Below are 19,928 nucleotides of genomic sequence, written 5' to 3'. Positions count from 1 at the left end.
CATGCTTATCTCAGAACATCAGGGACAGAGAAAAGCTGTCTGGTCTGGAATACATTTTGGAGTTTTGCGTAGGTAACAACTGCACTGACATTGGTTACTATGGTAACTAGCAAAATGTCAAGCTGAATTCATAACAGCTACATGTTTAAACAGCTGGACCTCATATTTCACTCTAGTTCTCGGAAGCTCCAGATTTGGAACCTCTGATGAAGTCCTTGATATGTAGGTTAATCATCAGTACAAAAAACAAACAATGCTACATTAATTTCGACAAATTTGGTCACATGTATTTTTGAAGCAGCTTTGAGATAAGTTTATAATGCAAAAGCAACTAAACCACAATATAATTTTTTACATGTTTGATGAACTCATTGTACCTTCAGGTCTTTGGTGAGTTCTTGGACTGTATATAACTAATGTTTTGACATGTCCCAGATAATTTAGTTTATGAATAATGAATTTGTAAATGTTAGTGTCATGTGCATAACATTACATGATTTTCCAGCAGGGATTTTCACTAAAAACACAGAGCTGCAATGTTCCAAATAATCCTAAACACTTCCATGCATACATCTGCAGAAGCAGAAATTTTATTATGCTGTAAATCACTAAGCAACCTCTTACTCCCACCATCCCACAGCTCCAGAATACAGAATAGTACATTAAATACAAGCTATACCTAAAAAGCACAGACAAATTACACTAGTAACAGTAGAGTATATTGGAAAGGAAAGCAGAAAAGGACCAAACTTTGCTTGTATCTGCTCATAGTTCAGTCTAAGTCAGGGGTGCTCAATAGGTGGATCGCGATCTACCGGTAGATCGCGAGGCAAAATGAGTAGATCACGGAGTGCCAACCCCCCCTTCAGGTGCCTCTGGGAGGAAACGCCGGGAGTAAGGCCCATTGTACTCAATGGGGCTTACTCCCAGGTAAGTGTGGCTAGGATTGCAGCCTCACAGCCTAATCCTAGGCATGTCTACCCAGGAGTAAGTCCTGTTATACTCAGTGGGGCTCAAGGTACACCAACATACATTGTACATATAAATGTTATATGTTATGATGGCACGAACATTGTAAAAAAAAAACTCTGGTAGACCTCTGGTAGGGCCTTGCTGGGTTTCAAAGTAGCTCTCGAGCCAAAAAAGTGTGAGCACCCCTGGTCTAAGTGCTCATGCTAGAAGGTGAACCTGCTAGATTTGAAAATGCTAACAGTTCTATATTTCTTTTAACGCTAGCTTTGGCCCAATTTAAACAAAATGCTGGGGACCTATAAAGGATTTTCCCTGTGAAGGAGCCCACAAAGCCTCACACGATTTTCAATAGGCTCATAACGTGTACTGACCCATATAGATGCAGCAAGAACCACATCACCTCTGGGACACCGTTAATTGATATGAGGCCAAACCATGGGAAAGGGCCAGAATATTCATTCATTTATTAGAGAATCCTACAGATGCAACATCAGGCACATGGAATCCTTTATGAGTAAATACTTTACAAATGCCCAGCTTGTATGCTAGGTATTCTATGCAACAAAAGCCTAGAACATTTGGGTTCCAACTGCTATCCCTATCACTCTTGAACATAAACAAAACGCAGGGTCAAATTATTGCTTTCATATAACATACAATTTAGCCCTTGGTCTAAAAAAAGTATTGCTAAAATAATGAGACCTCTTTAGACTACAGATGAGAGTACTAGCAACTTTTCCTTTATCAGCAAATTTCATGACCTCATTTAAAGAACTGCAAAATACACAAGTCCAACGTAAGCATTTTTTGTTCCAAGATTTTAAGAGGAAGCCTCCTACATTAAAGCCATATGGGTGAAAGAAGAAATATGAAATGCAGGAAAACAGCAAGAAACATAAAAACTGTAAAAGCAACATGAAGTACTTGCCTCTGTTGCTATGGATGTGAAGTTACTGGAAAACTTGACATGTTTTGCAAAATCTTCCCTACTAGTTGGAATCTCTTCTTGATCAAGGTAATATTCTGGCACAGCTCCCACTAGCACAACAAGCATAGACTGAAAGGCCACAAACACCTTGAAAGGTACAGCAAAAAGAGAACGCATTTAGAACATACAAACATAACTATATTAACAAAAATCTTTTTATATTTCTTTTCCATAAAAATGTTTTTTCATCACGTGATGTGTGTGTGTCTTTCAACTCTAACAAAGATCCTTACAAAAAATGAAGTTACTTTCCATTCCAAAAACTTTTTTTCATTACAATAGTGCAGAACTTTTCATACTGGGGCATCACGATGCTCCAGCCAGAGGGCTCTGGCCTCTTTCTCTTTAAGGGGCGGGAGTAGGTGGGGAGACAGCAATGAGATTCCCAGGATCACATTGCTAAGGGGGCTGTACTCACCAGTCCCTGCAGCGGCCTCCCTAGGGTGTGGGGAGCCCTGCACAAGCATCTGCAGGCCTCCCCAAAGTTTAAAAAGTGAAAGTGCAGCAATTGCGCCCCACCTCTACAAAACCGGAAGTGAAGCACAATCACTGCGCTTTCACTTTTTAAGCTTCTGGGAGATCTGCAGACGCTCACACAGGGACGCTGCTGCAGGGACTGGTGAGTACATGCCAGTCCCTGCATCCCCCATAGTGAGGTGATCCTGGGGATTGCCTTCCCCCCACCCCCACTGCCTCCCCTCTCCCCTGCAAGGACTTACTGAGGTCCTCAAACTCCCTGCGAGTTTGAGAACCACAGCAATAGTGTGATGTGTGTGTGTCTTTCAACTTTAACAAAGATCCATACAAAAAATGGAGAGACTTTCCATTGCCCCTGCATAAGGCTGCAATCCTCTACAGATTTACTAGGAAACAAGCCCCATGGAATTCAGAAGAACCTATTTTAAATAAGGATGCTTAACATAAAAGCTCTGGTGGATCAGGACAAGGGCACACCTAGACCAGCTTCCTGTATCTCACAGTGGCCCACTAGATGCGTCTGGGAGTACACAAGACAATAATGTGCCTGTATCCTGCTGTCACTTGCTTGCATTCAGATAAGACTACCTCTAAAACCCTTAAGATTCACATAGTCATCATGAATTGTAACATGTGATGGGCTTTTTCTCAATAAATCTGTCCAATTCTCTTTTAAGGCCTTAAGACATAGGCAAGGTTCCATCACAACTTATGTGGCAAGGAGTTCCAGAGATTAATTACACACAGGTTAAAGAAATATTTGTTTGTCAGTTCTAACTCTCCTGTAAGTCAAATTTTAGTGAATGTCCCTGGTTTCAGTGTTGTGCAAGAGGGAAAAGAACTCCCCTCTGTCCACTCTATCCACCCCATGAATAAGTTTATATTTCAATCATGTCCCTACTTAGGCACCTTCTTTCTAGATTGAAGAGCTCCAAACCTCATAAGGTTTCCTTATAAGGAAAACACCCCAGCCCACTAATAATTTTAGTTGTCCTTTTCTCCACCTTTTACAGTTCAGCATTATCCTTCTTAAGATGCGGCAACCAGAACTGGACACAATACTTCAGATGTGTCCTTACCATTGATGGAAAGATACGGCCCCCTTCACCATCTTTGCAGAGTACTATCAATGCTCAGCATCATGTTGTTCACAACATGACTGGCCCTTAAAATCTGTATAGCAAGACAAAATCTCCCATGCCAACCTTTCCTATTGGAAAGCCCCAACCATGGAAACAGAAAGCAGAAATCTAAAGTCACAATAGCAATACCATAGTTGCACCTCTACTTCCATTTCAAAATCATATTTCATCTCCTCAAAAATGATTTTTTGTAAGCTTGATCAACTGTGGAAGCCAAACTGATCTGACTATGATAATGACTCATTTGTCTGATGCGATGGAATCCTAAAGGTCTGCAAATGTCTTCAGACATTCTCCAAACTAAGGAGAAGTAACAGCAATGTTGATGGCATTCAGAGAGGTTATTGGTGTTCTGATGTTACAGATAAGATTAGTGGATGAACAAGCAACGTTGTTGTCATGGACACTTCAATTCCTCCTCCTTCAGGCTAGCTGGGATAGCTTCCCAAACCTCTAAAGCCCTCCTTTTCCCTGAGATGACCAGCTGAAGGAAGCCATCAGCTTCAATTCCTTGCTGGTGTCATCAGCCAGCTGCAAGGTTTTTAAAACCTGCCAGCTGGTGCACATGTCCCCTCGGTTCCCCTCCATCCCTCCTACCTCTGCGAAGTCTGGGACCAGTGTCCCAGCTGTCATGGCAACAGCGGCACTATGCTGGGCAACTGCAAGCCACAAAGATTGTTCCTGTGAAACTCCCACAAGTTCCCCTGCCAATGCAGGATTTATTATCATTTGGCCAAAACAGGGCCAAAGAGAGCCAACTGCTCCCCCTCAGCTGAGTCTAGTCATGGACACCATCAATGTCATAACTGTGGTCTGCGGCACTATAACTGGTGCTGTTGATGGGAGTCAAAACATGTGTTAATGTCAAGGTGGTTGTTTACGCACGCAGCAAGGACCACACAGTTGATGATGACCCCCATCATGACTGCAAGGATGCTCTGTGGGGCTGGGCACAGTGAGTATCTGCAGTGGTGATGTGTATGACAGTGTATTTGGAATAACTCAAGCTCAATTCTCAATAAGAGCCAAGATTTCTCAGACTCCTGAACAACTTCTGCATGACAACAGAAGTCAGGATCTGTGGCCTGACAGGGAGGGTGATCATCCCAGTGTTTCTACACCTTTTCCCTTTATAGGATGTCCAGTCAAAGGGGAGGAGCCCAATGACTGCACCCTGGAGACTGATTTTGAAAGTAAGCAAGATTTCTTCCCAGCCTGCTCACCAGTACTTGCAATCTCCAAGTCTAGAGGATGCATTGGTGTCAGAGTTCCAACACTGAGGTGATCTGTGTTGGTGCAAAGGTCCCAGAACGCTCTTGCAATAGCTGATGTTTTCCCATCTTTTTAGGGGGATTCCCGGGACCAGCTACCTGCCTTGAGTGAGACTTCTGGCACTTGCTATATGCCTTTTGGGCATTCCCTCAGTTTCAACAGTTCTTCAAAGATAATGTATGCACCATATGTTCCATCTGTTTTGAGGAAGATGATGGTGGTGGTGGGGATTAAGTAGACATGATGAAAAGTGGCACTGACAGAAGCATTGCAGGAGTAAGGGTAATATCCCACAAAGCAAACCTGAGGTGGAGTTCTCGGTTCTTGCTTTTCTCCCTGGAAACCTTTCTACAGTGGATGCAGGTGTCTGCAAGGTGAACCAACCACAGACAGGAAAACAGATGTCATGCCCACTAGTGGAGGGGAATTTTGCCCCACAGAAACAATACTTGTAAAGCTGCCCCTGCTTGCCATTTGATGAAACAGGCAGGATTAACTAATCTATTAACTATTCTAAGAAATAAGACTTTTTTTTAAGCACAGTTTTGTAAAAACCAACCTTCTTGAAAGATGAGAGCCAACAGAAGTGTTCCTAATGTTGCTTCTTTGATGATAGTTGAAAAGGAACTGACTGGGTGTTCTGCTTATGTTCAAGGCACACAACCATGCATACAGTTTCCCCACTCAATTGCTGGGCAGAAAACTTGATAAAGCTCAGCAGAGTTCCAAGGTCAGCTCTGCACATGTGCAGAACTCCACTATGCATGACTTCACAGAGACCATAAAGAGGAATAGAAAAAATACAATAGCCAGTTAACCATCCCAAGACCTTTCCTCAAAATTAATTTTTGCTGACTTTAGTAACAACAAGCTCACAAAGAGTCCAGGCATATGCAGAAGTTATCTGTATATATAGTTTCAAGAGCAAAACCTCAATATCTTACTTACTACATTGCTGTCCAGTTCTTCAAGAAGCTGAAGGAGGCATATGGGAAAACTGTACATGCCTTTTTCACTGTGCATACCCATGCTGTGAAGCAATGATTGCTTTCAGCTTTCCAGAGTAAGTATATTGCACACACATGCAGACAAACACATATTTGAAGTGTTTCACATCAAACACATATGTGTTGATCTACAAGCATTTTTCCACACCTTTTTCCTACATGAAAGTGGATGTATATACTCACTGATATACAATTCAAAGTTCTGGCTCTTAATTTTTGAAATTTCATGGTGGCTAAAATAATAAAAGCATAGCCATCACCGTGGCAACAAAAAGCTCAAGAATCTAAACAGTGGCAGCATATCCAATAAAGACTCATAAAGTAGGAGGAAATAAGAACCTTCTCTCCCCATCTACAAAAACAACCATATTTTTACTAGATACCCAATTGTGTTTGTCAGACACATATTTTGAAATTCTGAGGTTGATAGCACCATCTCTGCCCTTCATGGCATAGTAAACAAAGCGTCTTTGGCAGAGTGGGCAGTGACAGCTGCATCATTGGCAAAGAGGAAGTCAGGCAGACATTTCAGCTGGACTTTGGACTTTACTCTCAGTCTGGAGAGGTTGAAGAGCTTTCTGTCTGATCTGGTCCGGAGATAGATGCTTCTGTTGCAGTTCCAAAGGCATGCTTCAGCAGGACAGCGAAGAAAATCCCAAACAAGGTTGGCACAAGAACACAGCCCTGCTTCACTCAGTTTCAGATGTCAAAGGGGTCTGATGTGGAGCCATCAAAGACTACAGTGCCCTTCATGTCCTTCATGTGCCTAAGCAAGTGGGCCACGAACTGTGATCAGCACCAACTCTAGCACTGAAGTCGCCGAGGATGAACAGTGGCGATTTTGGGGGGATTTTCTTGATAGTGGTGGCCAGGTATGGTGGTGGTGCGCCCTTAGTATGCAATGGCTATTGCGCTAGCCAGCAAAGTTGGCTATGCACCATCAAAAATCAAGAAAAAATGTGACCCTCTCCTATGGAACTACTGCTTCATTCATATGCTAATCTGTATCACTTAAAGTACGCTATTGATAAATTACCTCTAAGTCTGTGTTTCTCACACTATGGGTTGGACCCACTAGGTGGGTCATGCACCAATTTCAGGTGGGTTCCCAATCATTTCAATATTTTATTTTTAATATGTTAGACTTGATGCCACCATGGCATATGACTGCACTGAAGAAATGTTACAGAGCTGTACTTTTAACAAGCTACTTTGTATATGCTTTTAACAGTAACAGTCAATGAGACTTCCTACTGGGTAAGTGTGGGTAGGACTGCAGCCTAGGATTGTTAAAAATGTTCCTGCTTGATGAGGTCACTTCCAGTCATGACATCACTTCTGATGGGTCCCAATTCTAAAAAGTGGGTCCTGGTGCTAAAAGTTTGAAAACCAGTGCTTTAAGCCATTTCTGCCCAATGTTGCATATACACAACAGGGATCAAATGTGTACACCTGTGGGCTGGGCAGAAATGGGTTTAAGGAGAGGCCAGCTCTCAAAACAGGGAGGAACCCCAAGTCCTCTGCCCTGCATTCTCTGAAGAAAAGGCAGTGAAGGAAGGAGAGCCTGGCATCTCTGACAGGCAACAGCAGGGCGTACGCAGACCACTAGATCCACGTGAGGACATCGCAGCCCTTCCTCCCCAGGCCTCTCTGGCAAACAGAAGTTCCACAGGGGAAGCTCCTTCTCCCCACAGGGGGGAGGCGGGGGAGCTCGCAGCTGCTAGATTCCCGCTGCTTCAGCCCTTCCAAGTGGTGCTGATCACAACCACCTGGCTTGCTTTCCCCGCTCTTCCTCCCAGGCTGCGACACCGAGGGCACGCCTAAACCACCGCCCGCTCTCTCCTCCAACCACCACATGGCCGCCCTAGCCTGGCCCCGCCCCTTCAGTCCACGTAACGCCCGGGCTGTTGCCCTGGCGACGCCCGCTCCGTTCTCCAGCCCCCCCCGGCTCGCGCGCCAACTTTAGCCTAGCAACCGTTGAGGGGACGGTTGGAAGCGGGGGGGGGGAAGAGAAGGGGCTGGACGGTCCCACCTGCAGCAGCACCAGGAACGCGGTGAGGCGCTTCTGCCCGGGGCCGAACTCCCCGACCAAGCCGAAGGCTTCATCCATGTCCATGGCTCTGCCGGGCCTCCCCGCAGCATCCCCGTCAGTCGGCGAGCACCAGCGCCAGGGCCTTGGATGCTCCTCGCCGTCGCCTCCAGGTGCTGAGTTGGGCGGGAGGGGGGAGCCCCAAACCGTTATGAACGCGCCCTCTGGCGGTTGCGGGTAAAACGCTAGGAAGGGTGCGTGGGCGGGGCTTGGCCGCTGCCACTCAAAAAACCTTCGCTGCTTGGCTGCCAACTCCACTGAGCAGGTTGCAAGGGCTCATGGGACAAAAGGACTGGGGTCGCAGAGCGCACGCGCAGCACCTCACCGCTGTTTGCTGTGCCTTGCTGCCCTGCGCGGGTTCACTCTGAAGAGATGATGACTGCTGTCTGCGAAGCCCTGTGCAGAACGCAGGCTCATGCTGAGATGGTTACAGTCTGATGCACACACACAAAGCCCCAGTTTAGCATTTCTGGATTAGATTATCAAACTGTGGGTCGGGACCCTCTAGGTGGGTCTCGAGCCAGGTCCAGGTGGGTCCCCATTCATTTCAATATTTTATTTCTAATATATCAGACTTGATGCTACCCTGATATGTGACTGCCTTTCAGAAATGCTACAGATCTGTGCTTTTCACAGGCTACTCTGTATATGCTTTTAACAATGATAGTCAGTGGGACTTCCTCCTGGGTAAGTGTGGGTAGGACTGCAGCCTGGGATTGTTAAAAAAAATTCCTGCTTGATGATGTCACTTCTGGTCATGACATCACTTCCAGTAGGTCCTGACAGATTCTCATTCTAAAAAGTGGGTCTTGGTGCTAAAAGTTTGAGAACCACTGGGTTAGAAAATTGCTCAGGTTGCAGTCCTTAGCACCTTGAACGGTGTCCTAAAGGTGTAAGCTTATGCATTGAAAGTAAAGCTGCAATCCTATCCACACTTCCCTGGGAGTAAACTCCATTGATTATAATGGGGTTTACTTCTGAGTAGACATGCATAGGATTGGGCTTTAAGTCTCGTCAGGAATGATATGTATTAGAGCAGTGGTTCCCAAGCTGGGGTACCTGCCAGGATTTTTGGGGTACTAAGAATTGAATAATGGTGGAAAGAGGCAGGTCTGTATTAAATACTTTATGGGGCTGGCAAGGCACGAAGGAAGGCATCTAGTTGGCTGTGAAAGCCCCAGCAACTGCTGGTTTCTGGTCATCAGTTTATGTATTATCAGATATAGATCAGTAGCTGAAAACATACAAATTTGAAATAATAGCAACTATGTTAATTACAAACATGTAAGGGACACTAATTAATTACAATGGGAGGGATACAATTTATGCAAATAGGCTACTACAGGGTATGCAAGTGGAAAAACATTGGGAACCACTATAGTAGAGGTACAGTGGATCTAACTGCAAGGCTGTTCACTTCAAAGTTTCACTGAGTTCTGCAGGAAAAACTCAGTTAAATGTATTCAGGCTTGCATCATACTTGAGAGCAACTCCCATTATACTCAATAGGATTTCTGAGTGAACATGTTCCGGATCCAGCTGCACAGCTAGATTTGCTACTGACTGCATCAGTGATTGCTTTTTAGTTGAGAAGTCATGAAAACTTTTTTTCAATATTAAAATAGTTTACAGTAAAATGTATTAGAAGTATAATCTCTGCTGTATCCTTAGGTAATATAAGGGCTGGGGGTCAGGAAGAGAGGAGCAGTCAGGCCTCTTTTAGAGCTGGAAGGGATGGGAAAGGCTGGAGTTACTCATAAGATGTGGCCTGTCACCAAGGGGGAAAATTGCTGGTGTAGTCTAGGCCAGGGGTGCCCAAACCCTGGCCCTGGGGCCACTTGCAGCCCTCAAGGACTCCCAATGCGGCCCTCAAGGAGCCCCCAGTCTCCAATGAGCCTCTGGCAATCTGGAGATTTGTTGGAGCCCTCACTGGCCGGACGCAACTGCTGTCAGCGTGAGGGCGACTGTTTGACCTCTCGTGTGAGCTGTGGGATGAGGGCTCCCTCCATTGCTTGCTGTTTCACGTCTGTGATGCGGCAGCAAAGGAAAGGCCATCCTTGCTTTGTGTAAGGCCTTTTATAAGCCTTGAGCTATTGCAAGACCTTCATTCATTCATATAAGTTCATCTTTAATATATTCATTTAAGTAAACTTATGTAATTTTTTTCAAATTTTAAATGTAAATTAATTCTTTTTTCCTTGCCCCCCCCCCAACACAGTGTCAGAGAGATGATGTGGCCCTCCTGCCAAAAACTTTGGACACCCCTGGTCTAGGATATTGATAAGAAGAGAGGAAATACTCCCCCCTCACTGCCAGGCAGTGTTGAAGTTGAAGTGCCAAGTTGAAGCTATTGACATTCCAGACAGCTGGAAAAAAGGAGGCTGCTAGAAGTACATGTGTGTGCACACCCTTGTGTTGCTACATTTGGATGGGCAAGCAGAGCAACTGCATCAGGCTGCAGCTTATGACACAACAGCAACACTCTTATGAGAGGAGATAATAGAAAACAGGGTAGATGCATGGAGAGGAGCTGTGTGTGGGGGGGATGGAAGGAAAAACTGTGATGGGTGGATGTTTGATAAAGAGGAGATAAAGGGACAGAAAGAGGAGAAAACAGATTTGTGACCCCAGGGAGTGGAGAATTGTTTACTTCATTTGATTAGAGAAGTTGAGAGCAACACTACCAGCCCTCCCCCCATCTCCAAGCCAGCTGTCAGGGATGCTATCTGTACTGACCAGAGTTTGGGCTAGATGATCTCCACATCCCTTCCAACTCTAATATTCTATGATAAACTCAGGCCTAATTCTCTCCTATTCTTCACTCTGCTTGCTGTGGGAGGAAGATTTTGTTCCAGCAACAGCAAAAGCCCATGAAGACTACAAGGTCTCTCTTTCCTGGTAATCAATTGCCCTGAGATGTGTGTTGGTTCATGCTTCCAGCACCTTCCCCCCTCCCCCACCCAACGTGAGAGGTATTTATCCCCTTTTAAACAGTAATTTTTGTTTAAAAGTATGCTGAATGGCTTCACTCAGCATAGCAATCAAGAAAATCATCCAGCATAGGAGTCCAGATGTACATCTCTTTTTGCTCCCTCCAAGACTGTGTCTAGAGCAGCAATTTTCAACCTTTTGCATCTCATAGCACAGTGACAAGGCACTAGAATTATCAAGGCACACCATCTGTCTTTTGACAATTGACAAGGCACATCATGCTGATGGGGAGATTCACATCCCTCAATGACCCTATTAATGATATTTATTAAATTCACCAAACTCCCACAGCCCACCTGTGGACCACTCACTGCACACCAATGTACCATAGCACACTGGTTGAAAATCACTGCTCTAGCTGCAAGTGTGAAGTTGGTCAGTTTCCAGATTGTGTTCCCACCTTTGACATAGGTTTGTTTATTGGTGAAAGCACTTTTTTCATTTCATATGTCATCAGAACGTTTTCCTCTCTTGCCACTTACTTTACTTTAAAACTTATACATTCAACGTATGGATGAAAAGTTATAGATGTCAGTCATACTTTAATCTCAAATTCTTAGAGTACATAATGTTTTAAAATGGATAAAAATGAAAGCTAGGATCACAAAAAATTCAAAATATTCCACATATATATCAAAGGTATATTATTTCTATGCATTTTTACTTTGTAGTGTTCAATGGAACGTACTGTTAAGTGTTCAGGACTACAACTTTAGGCAATTAAACCTGACATATTAAGAACTCATTCTCAGTCTGCCTGATAATTTTTGATAAGAATTCCAAAACATTGTTTTGGAGAGTGTGTTGAAGTGAATTTTGCCTCACAGAAGTTGTGGGAAAGGTTTTTGTTCCCTGTAAATTGTTTGTTTGCACTCTCTGACTATGCTCTGGAGTTGGTTTTTCTCAATACTAGTCTTCACATTTAGATTTTAAAAACTCGGATTCAGGTGACTTTATCTCAGCCAGGATTTGGAACACTTCTGGAATCCCTGCTCTTCTACCTATGGCCCTGCATGGAGTAGAAACCAGTATTAAGCAGCAAGGGTTAGTGCTAAAAACCACCAAATTAAAAATTGTACCTAACAGGAGAGACGGTGGTAATCAATGCAGTGCATAGTAGCTGCACATGCTGATTATCTCTTCTCTCTTGCATGTAGAGGGAAGGGACATGAAAGAAATTGGGGGCTGGAATTCATCACCTGAGCCCCAGACAAGTCTCTGCGATGGCATTTTGGAGATGAAAGGGGAGGTATAAACAGGCTTACTGCCCACTCTTTGGGCCCCACACCAATTGGAGGGACTAGGATTGGAGGAAACTCTCAGCAGATGGGCTCCCATTCATGGGAGCCTTCATGGGCTCCCCTTGCCCACTGATGAAGGACCTTGCAGAGGGAAAAGGAAAGAAATCTCTTTTCTCATACCTCTTCATCACAAGTTTCTTGTGGCCCCCAGTTGGTTTTATTAAGCTTGCCATTTTTCTTATAAAAACCTCCTTCTCCTGAGGAGCCTCTGGTGCTGCCCACTGTGTGTGTATAATGCAGCGGCAGCCATTTTGTGGGTTGTTAATCATTTAGTCTTAAAATTATACACTGATATAAAGGAACACATTTTTGTAAAAATTTCATTTCATCTGATGTCACAGATTTTTAAGAGTAAACAAGATATTTCAGCAAGAACTACCAAATATTTTATCAAGCTTACATTTTAAAATCTGAGACATTCCATTTGGATTTGTAACCCTAAATGACCTCTTTTGTTGATTAATTCAAATAAAAAGTCAAAATATTCATTGGAAAGTTTCAACAGAATTCATCCATCTAAGTTTTTTTTTAATGAATTTAAAACATGAACATTTCTAATTCTTGAGTTTTAAACTTGTGCATAAGAAAAACTGAGTAATCAAGACCAAAAAGGCAAATAATGGGGGCTCTTGGAATTCATGACATATTATGCTGTCAACAGAAATAAGGAGACTGAACATTCTCTCCAGTACTGGACTACGTGTGCTTTGAAGATTATTGTTTGATCCCTTCCCAATAATCCTCTTTAGAGCACTGTTGCAGATTTTGTTATTTTTATACATGAGTTCTGATAATGAATCAGGATGGTGTATTATATTAGACAGAAGACCTGCTATAAAAGAAGAGGCTAAGAGTGCTATCTGATTGAATACCACTGGCATATAATTAGGCAAAGCAAAAATAATTTGCACAGCTTTCCCAGATTCTTTTAATGGGAAACATAAGCCCATAGGCATTTATAAGCACAGCAAGGTAATCAATACATTAGAAATTTTTTTCCTCCTCATGCAAACTTATTTTTTCATACCTAATGTAGGCAAGATTGCACAGTGGGTGGGTGGGGGAGGACAATAGTTTATGAGGACAATACTCACTAGCTGATCACTTACTGTGACAAATGTCTGGCTTATACTAACAAAAGTCAGGAAATGGCTGGATAGCATTAAAGCTGTTTTTCATTTAGCCTAGCATGACTGTGTCTCAAGGCACATATGGTAGAAAAACAGTATCTTTCTGTATCATCTGGCTTGCCTGATAAGAGGCTAAGCTAGCAGTAAACCAGCAGGTGGTGCTTAGGTATTAACAGGAAGGGTTTCAGCAAATTTGTGCATATATTACTTTCTTTAATTTGACTAAATATTTGTAAACATTTGAAATTAATTTTAGAACATTGCATAGATGAAATGCACGCAAGCCCTTCGACTGCCCCACTTCCCTTTTTTCTTTGGACAACCTCCTGGAAGTACCCTATTAAGAGCTTAGATACTACATCAAAGATGCTTACAGTAGAATCCCTGTTTGGATTTGTGACCTGGTGAATTTTTCCAAGCTGTTCTAGGGCCTCTAACATTTCCCTTCTCATCCTCTAGGGGGGGAAAAGTGAATAGCATCAGGACAGCGAATATCGTTTCTTGCATATAATGACTGTGTTTTGAGTTTCTGATCATGGTGCAGGATGAATCATTATTTTCAACATAAAAGCAGTTCTACTAAGGTGAAATACCTGCCACACAAGACAAGAGTTGCGTGTTAATACAATTTCTTGTCCATTTATAAAAGGGAATGAATTCAAAGGCACCTGAAGAAATAAGTTTGTCTGGCAAATATTTTAATAAAAAAGAAAATGGTTTTTTTGTATGAATGCAAGATTTGTACAGGCCATTTCACACAGGAAGCCAGCGTTGCCACCAAGTATATGGTAAACAGGAGACTGCAGCCAGTAAATTCCTTGATGCGTGTACCTGAAACACCAAGGCTGCAAATGTCATATACTTTGGCATTGCAGCCACCAACATACCACAAAAGAAAAATGTCAGAACTATACCTTCATTGAGAGAGCTCTTATAGCTCCTTCAGACACTATACTGTATTTTTAACATTAACATTATTTCCATGATGAAATTAGCCAACAACCCACATTGATCTTAACAAAAAGCAATCATACTTGAGTTTAGTTGTATGACACAGCAGAACACACTCATCAGAACTTGTCACAAGTACCGTAATGATCTACATGAACTTACATGAAAATACTTCCATGTAGGAACTGTATAGTCATTACATTTTAATGTTGAAAGCAGTCCTTGGTGTACGGGGTGAACACTGGCAGTGAGACAGGACTTAGTTTGAGATTTGGTTCAATCTTAATGTTTAGATATAGACAGATTTTTATTTTTATGTGGTTTTTAATATATTGTGTCTTAAGCCTTTGGGACAGGGTGCGGTAAAACTCATAAGTAAAATGAGTTCTGGTTGTAAAGAAATAGACTCCACTTTTTTAGTGGCTGCTCAGTTGGAATATTTCCACTGTTTTTCTTGGTTCTTATAAAACAGGATCTGAAAATTGTTTCCATGAGGCAACCCCCTACTTTGAAAAACAACACTTTGGCTGGAGCGTTTGGGATTGTTGTCCTTTAGTGACTGCTTTGTGGAAGTTCTCATGTGTCTTACTCTACTTGGGTTTTCACAAGACATTCCAACATGTATTCCACCCCATCAATATGCACACAGAGAATGAGCACTACATAACTGTTTCTCTTGGCATCCATTATTAAGAGAAAGTTCACATTAAGAATGTTTGTGCCAAAATAAATTCAATTTGTTCTTAAGCAAAAAAAATTGCAAGAATATCTTCTTGGTAGGCCAGCCACTAAGTTACATTCTCAAAAGCTGTTTGGCCTCCAGCCATGGAGTATGGCCTAGGATAAAGCATGAGTCAGAGTTTAAGCAGTGAGTTCAGTGCAGGAGATTGATCCTCATAGTCAAGAAGGAAGCAGAAAAGGACCATCTACAGTAAGGACTACCTGGAGCTGGGGGCTCCAGGTCCACAGTTTCCATTGTAAAGACAGAAAGGGAACTGGTATACTGTATGTGGTAACAGAACTTTCCAGTAGGTCTTTTTTTGCATTTTTATATCCCAGACTTTGTCCAAGGAGCTTCCCCCTTTTCATTTTTATAACCCTGTGATGGAAATAAAGCTGAGTAATAGTGACTGACTCAAGGTCACCACTTAGTTTCATCACTGAGGGGGGATTTGAACCTGGGCATCCTAGTCCAACCCTCTCATAGAAACAGTACTCTCTCCCTGGTAAATATAAGAGGAACATCATTTGGAAAAAAAAAGTTCCTCTTTGCCCAGGGGTAATGTAGCATAATACAAGTACACACAGTAATATGCACAACTCCTTACTTGCCACCACGTAATGCCAGAAGCAGCCTTAAAGCAGGGTCAGAATTAAACATGCAGAGGAGCCAAGAGACCAAAAATTGACAAATGTCCTTCTTGGGCTTGCAGCCAGCCCTAATAAATTGCAATGTGGTTGTTTTTATTGCACGAAAACACCCGGATGCAGCCTTGGGGGCTTTAATCTTTAATACCCAATTACAGCAGCTCCCCAACATACAATTCAGGGGCACTTACTGGGCCATGTTCTCCACAAGGCTCAACCTACACAACTTTCATTGTTAGCCTATAATTTACTTGGCTCAAGTCATTCTCACCTGACAGGGAGAAGGAATGTACATATGTGCATGGGGTACAAAATACTGGTTTGATGGCAAAGAATCTCTTAGAAATCTTTTTCTCTGTGCCGATTGGACTTTTGGATGCTGACTGATGTTGCGAGGCCGTTACAAAAGCTTATGCTGCTACAATATCTTCTTATCCTGTACAATCAGAAACGAAATAATTTCTGCTGTACTTTTCTAAACTCTGGAAATCCAAAGGTAGTAGAGGCTTGTTGTAAACTGTGAAGAAATAGTCTGTTGCAAGAATATGAGGTGGTGAACTAAGCAGTTTGGTATACTAGAATGCACCTCCCCAGTGCTATGGTGCTCAACATCTTTAACAAAAAGATGTGTGTCAGTCTTTTCTTTCTAAGCCATAACTGGCTACATAGCCAATGTTTTATTAAAGGGGACATTTCCTTACAGATTGGCAACATGTGTGGTGCAGAGTGTCAAGACCATGAGGACTGCAGAGCCTGGACAGTGGGATAACAGTGAGGGAGAAAACTGGTTAGATCTGCTCAACTATGCAAATCAATACTTTAAAAGTTTATAGTTAGCCATATGAACCAGTGTGCAAAACTACAGAATTGTCAAGTCGATCTTTACTGGCCTAAACAATGAAAAGGAGGGAGGGCAGGTACCACTGCAAAAGCCATAGTCGAGGGGAAACCTCAACAGTTCAGTTAAAATGTTTGTTAGCCAGAAAGCCATTTCAATTAAGATGCAGAGGAAAAGAGTACCCATTTGAAACACACCGAAAACATTTCTAGTGCACCTTTCGAGTTTCTTCGACTTTTCTTTGAGAGCTCCGAGTTAAAACTGGATACAATGTCAAATCAGAAACCAAACCCAAACACTCTGAATCAGAGCTAAATCCCCACAGCAACCTGGAATACACCCAGCATCTACTTGAATGGAAACTTCCTTTCCATTTTTCTCTCGTGCTTTCAGTCCAGTTATGGTGAATCCCAGTCTAGGTTAGACGAGCTCAGAATTTGTGATGATTTAGTCTTTTACTGCTATTCTGTGTAACTTTACCTTGAGTTAAGTTAGCAATACATATCTATTCACTAAACTAAAATAGTTTATATTCCATTTAGGGTTTTATTAAATAGCTTTAATTAAACTCAGTTCACAGCTATAAACCAGCTTCTTTAGAATAAATTCCCCACTGTCAAAAGTCTATTTATAGCAAGGCAAGACACACATTAGTAGAAGTTAAACATTTACTAATCTCTGGCAAAATATACAGACCACCTAAAGTTTAAAGTGTTGCACATGGAGAATTGAGAGAAGTGGAGTGAGCAGCCAACTCACTCAGCCAATTCAAAGACATTTAGTCTTCAGCAAAATTGCACGTTTTGCATCCCAGCAGAGAAAAGAATCTGAAAGAGTTGTCACACAAGTGTTTCCAATCAAAAACTCTTACCCAATATTATCAGCAGTGCTTACACTTGAAAGAACTTGGATGGGCAGAAAACAGCAGCAGCAGCAAAAAAAGACAAATACAGAACAGTGAATCTTGCCTTTTAGGTTTTCTAGGCAGTTTATCCTACAGTTTGGCAAGTGATAATTGAAAATCAGAAAGAAACTCTGGATATGCATATCTGGCTTTAAATATTAGCTTAGGTGAGTAAGGCCTCCAGACAGGAACATTTAGTCATTGCTACTCTCTCTAGCCAATACTTAAAGTGACATCTCCTCACCTCCAATTTCAAGTTCAGGCTCAAATCCTTTATTGGCATACATAATACAAATATAGTACAAATGAAAAGAGTCAAAAAGAAAAATCAAACCTTTACCTAGCACTACACGCCCAGAGCATCTGAGTTAGATACACTCAGTTTACATCGCCTCAGGATAATTAAATAAATATATTTAGCAACCTTTTTGGTTAACTCCTTATTTACTTCCCTCAACAGATAACAAGTTTTATCCTCCTCCGTCCAACCCCAAAAATTAGAAAGGATCGGATCTAAATGATGTATAACAAAGATCCTGTAATAACATGTGATACAAAGATTCAGCAGCACCTACATTACATATACACACTCTGACTTTGCCAGCTGATCCACTGAACCTACCCAGCAAAACAGAGAGGAGAACATTACATTTAGCCAGTGTAAATGCCCAGCGATCTTGAGGATGCTCAAGGAAGCATAAATAGTCTGGCCTCCTACCAAAGAAAATGGGAGCTGGAAATAAAGAGGGGGAACAAACCTTATGGGCAGCTTCACATAAAACTTGTCTCTATATCCAGAACTCAAGTTTTCAAAATTCTAAACACCTGGACGAAGGGTAAGAAGCACAGCAGATCCACCAAGAGCCCCAATGTCTGAATTTTCCTAAAAAAGAGTGATAATCTCAGCAAAAGTAACCTCCAATTTATACGTCACCAGTTTACAACCAGGATCTGAAAGGACCATGAAAATAGTTAAGCTAAGGAGGCTTGATACTTGGTTTTTCTTGGAGAGGAGACCCTGTGCTTGAAGGAAATGACTTTTCAGGGGAGTCAAAAGGAGGACATCAGAGCTGAATTTTTAAAAGTCAAGATTTCCACAGGGATAGCACAAGGCTAGGGTTCAGGCTATATGAAAGACTGCCTCCTTCCATATATTTCAGCCCGTCCTCTTAGATCACCTGTGGGGGGTCTTCTACAAGTGTCACCCTTGTCCCAAGTGAGAGGGGTGGCAGCTCAGGGGCAAGCCTTCTCTGTAGTGGCACCACAACTATGGAATTCCCTCCCAGGAGAATTGAGGACTACTTCCTCTCTCATGGCTTTTCAGTGAGGGCTTAAAACACACTTGTTTTGTCTGGCATTTGACTGCTGAGTGGATATTTGCCCTCTATGGCTCTGAATACTACTGTGACTTGACTGCCTCCCTGGACTTACTTGTTCCCATTGACCCAATGATAATTGTTAGTTTTTGCTGTTTTTGGTTACATTTGCTCAGTTTTTGGTTATGTTCCACTTTGTAATGTGAAAATTAATTTTATTAATGCCTTATTTGATGTTTTTACCTTTTGCTATACTTTGTACTTGATTATAAAGCTTGGTTAGCCACCTTGGGCATTTGCTTTGGCATGGAAAGGCAGGATCTAAATTTATCAAACAAACAAACAACTTGGCAAGCTTAAGTACCTCTTGGGATTCCAGCGAATCCTGCAGCTATCCTTGTTAGTTTGGTTTCGAAAAGAGCCCAAGTGTGTCACTTAATGCTCTTAATGGTGAGCTGGTTTCCTGAGCAGCAACCAGGGGCCCACTTAGCCTAACTCAGTTCAGCGTTTTTCAAGTATGAAAGCTGAAGTTAGCACAAGTGAAACTGCCTGAGAAGAAAACCCAGATAATGGTTTCTTGAACAACAGAACCACTAAAGAAAGTAGCACGTTGATATCATGAGACCAAGCAATCATGAACAAAATGGTCCAACTTTGCTGATGAGACTTGGAGAAAACTAGGTATAATTGATACTTTTAAAATGATACTGAAAATGGGACTAAATTATGGGGAAATGGTGTCCAAAAAAGCCCACGTGCTGTAACTGGTCAACACAAACAGATAATATGGAATTTATAGACTCTAAATATGAGGCACACAGGAAATGGTGTGAAGTTAAATGGAAAGAGGCACAAAAGTGGTACACCCACAGACAGAAAATTGGTGGTGTTTGTTTTTGGGTTTTTTCTCCCATTCTTGTTTTTAAGATTTAGGACAGCTCTATTCATGTTACTTCCTATCATACAGGTCCAACCTTGTTATACACGGATTTGACTCAACACAAATGGCCACTGCAAATGAGGAGGAATGTGCTGATCCCTGGAGAAGGGGAAAATGCATCCCTTTAAAATCACAGTTTAAAAAACTGCTTTTTACTGTTGTAGAGAGACAGTCATGCAAGTGATTAAAGGTATAATCTTATTATCCACAGATTTTTCGATCTCAACCCGATGAGCTAATTA

The 19,928-nt window shown here is 42.2% G+C and overlaps 1 protein-coding gene across 1 annotated transcript in view; it reads right to left on the bottom strand.

Annotated features, from left to right (window-relative positions):
• Positions 1–8,119, bottom strand: part of LOC136644603 (solute carrier family 22 member 15-like) — a 29,502-nt gene extending 21,383 nt beyond the window's left edge. The window contains exons 1-2 of the mRNA XM_066620620.1: positions 7,891–8,119; positions 1,901–2,047 (exon numbers count right to left, since the gene is read on the bottom strand). Of these exons, the coding sequence (XP_066476717.1) occupies positions 1,901–2,047; positions 7,891–7,974 (231 nt within the window). The 5' untranslated portion in view covers positions 7,975–8,119. The remainder of the gene's footprint in view (positions 1–1,900; positions 2,048–7,890) is intronic.
• Between the last annotated feature and the right edge of the window lie 11,809 nt (positions 8,120–19,928).

Source organism: Tiliqua scincoides, chromosome 3 (genome assembly GCF_035046505.1).
Source record: "Tiliqua scincoides isolate rTilSci1 chromosome 3, rTilSci1.hap2, whole genome shotgun sequence".
Classification (NCBI taxonomy): Eukaryota; Metazoa; Chordata; class Lepidosauria; order Squamata; family Scincidae; genus Tiliqua; species Tiliqua scincoides.
Note: the sequence above shows the minus strand (reverse complement) of the source record. Positions and strands in the feature narration are given on the sequence as shown.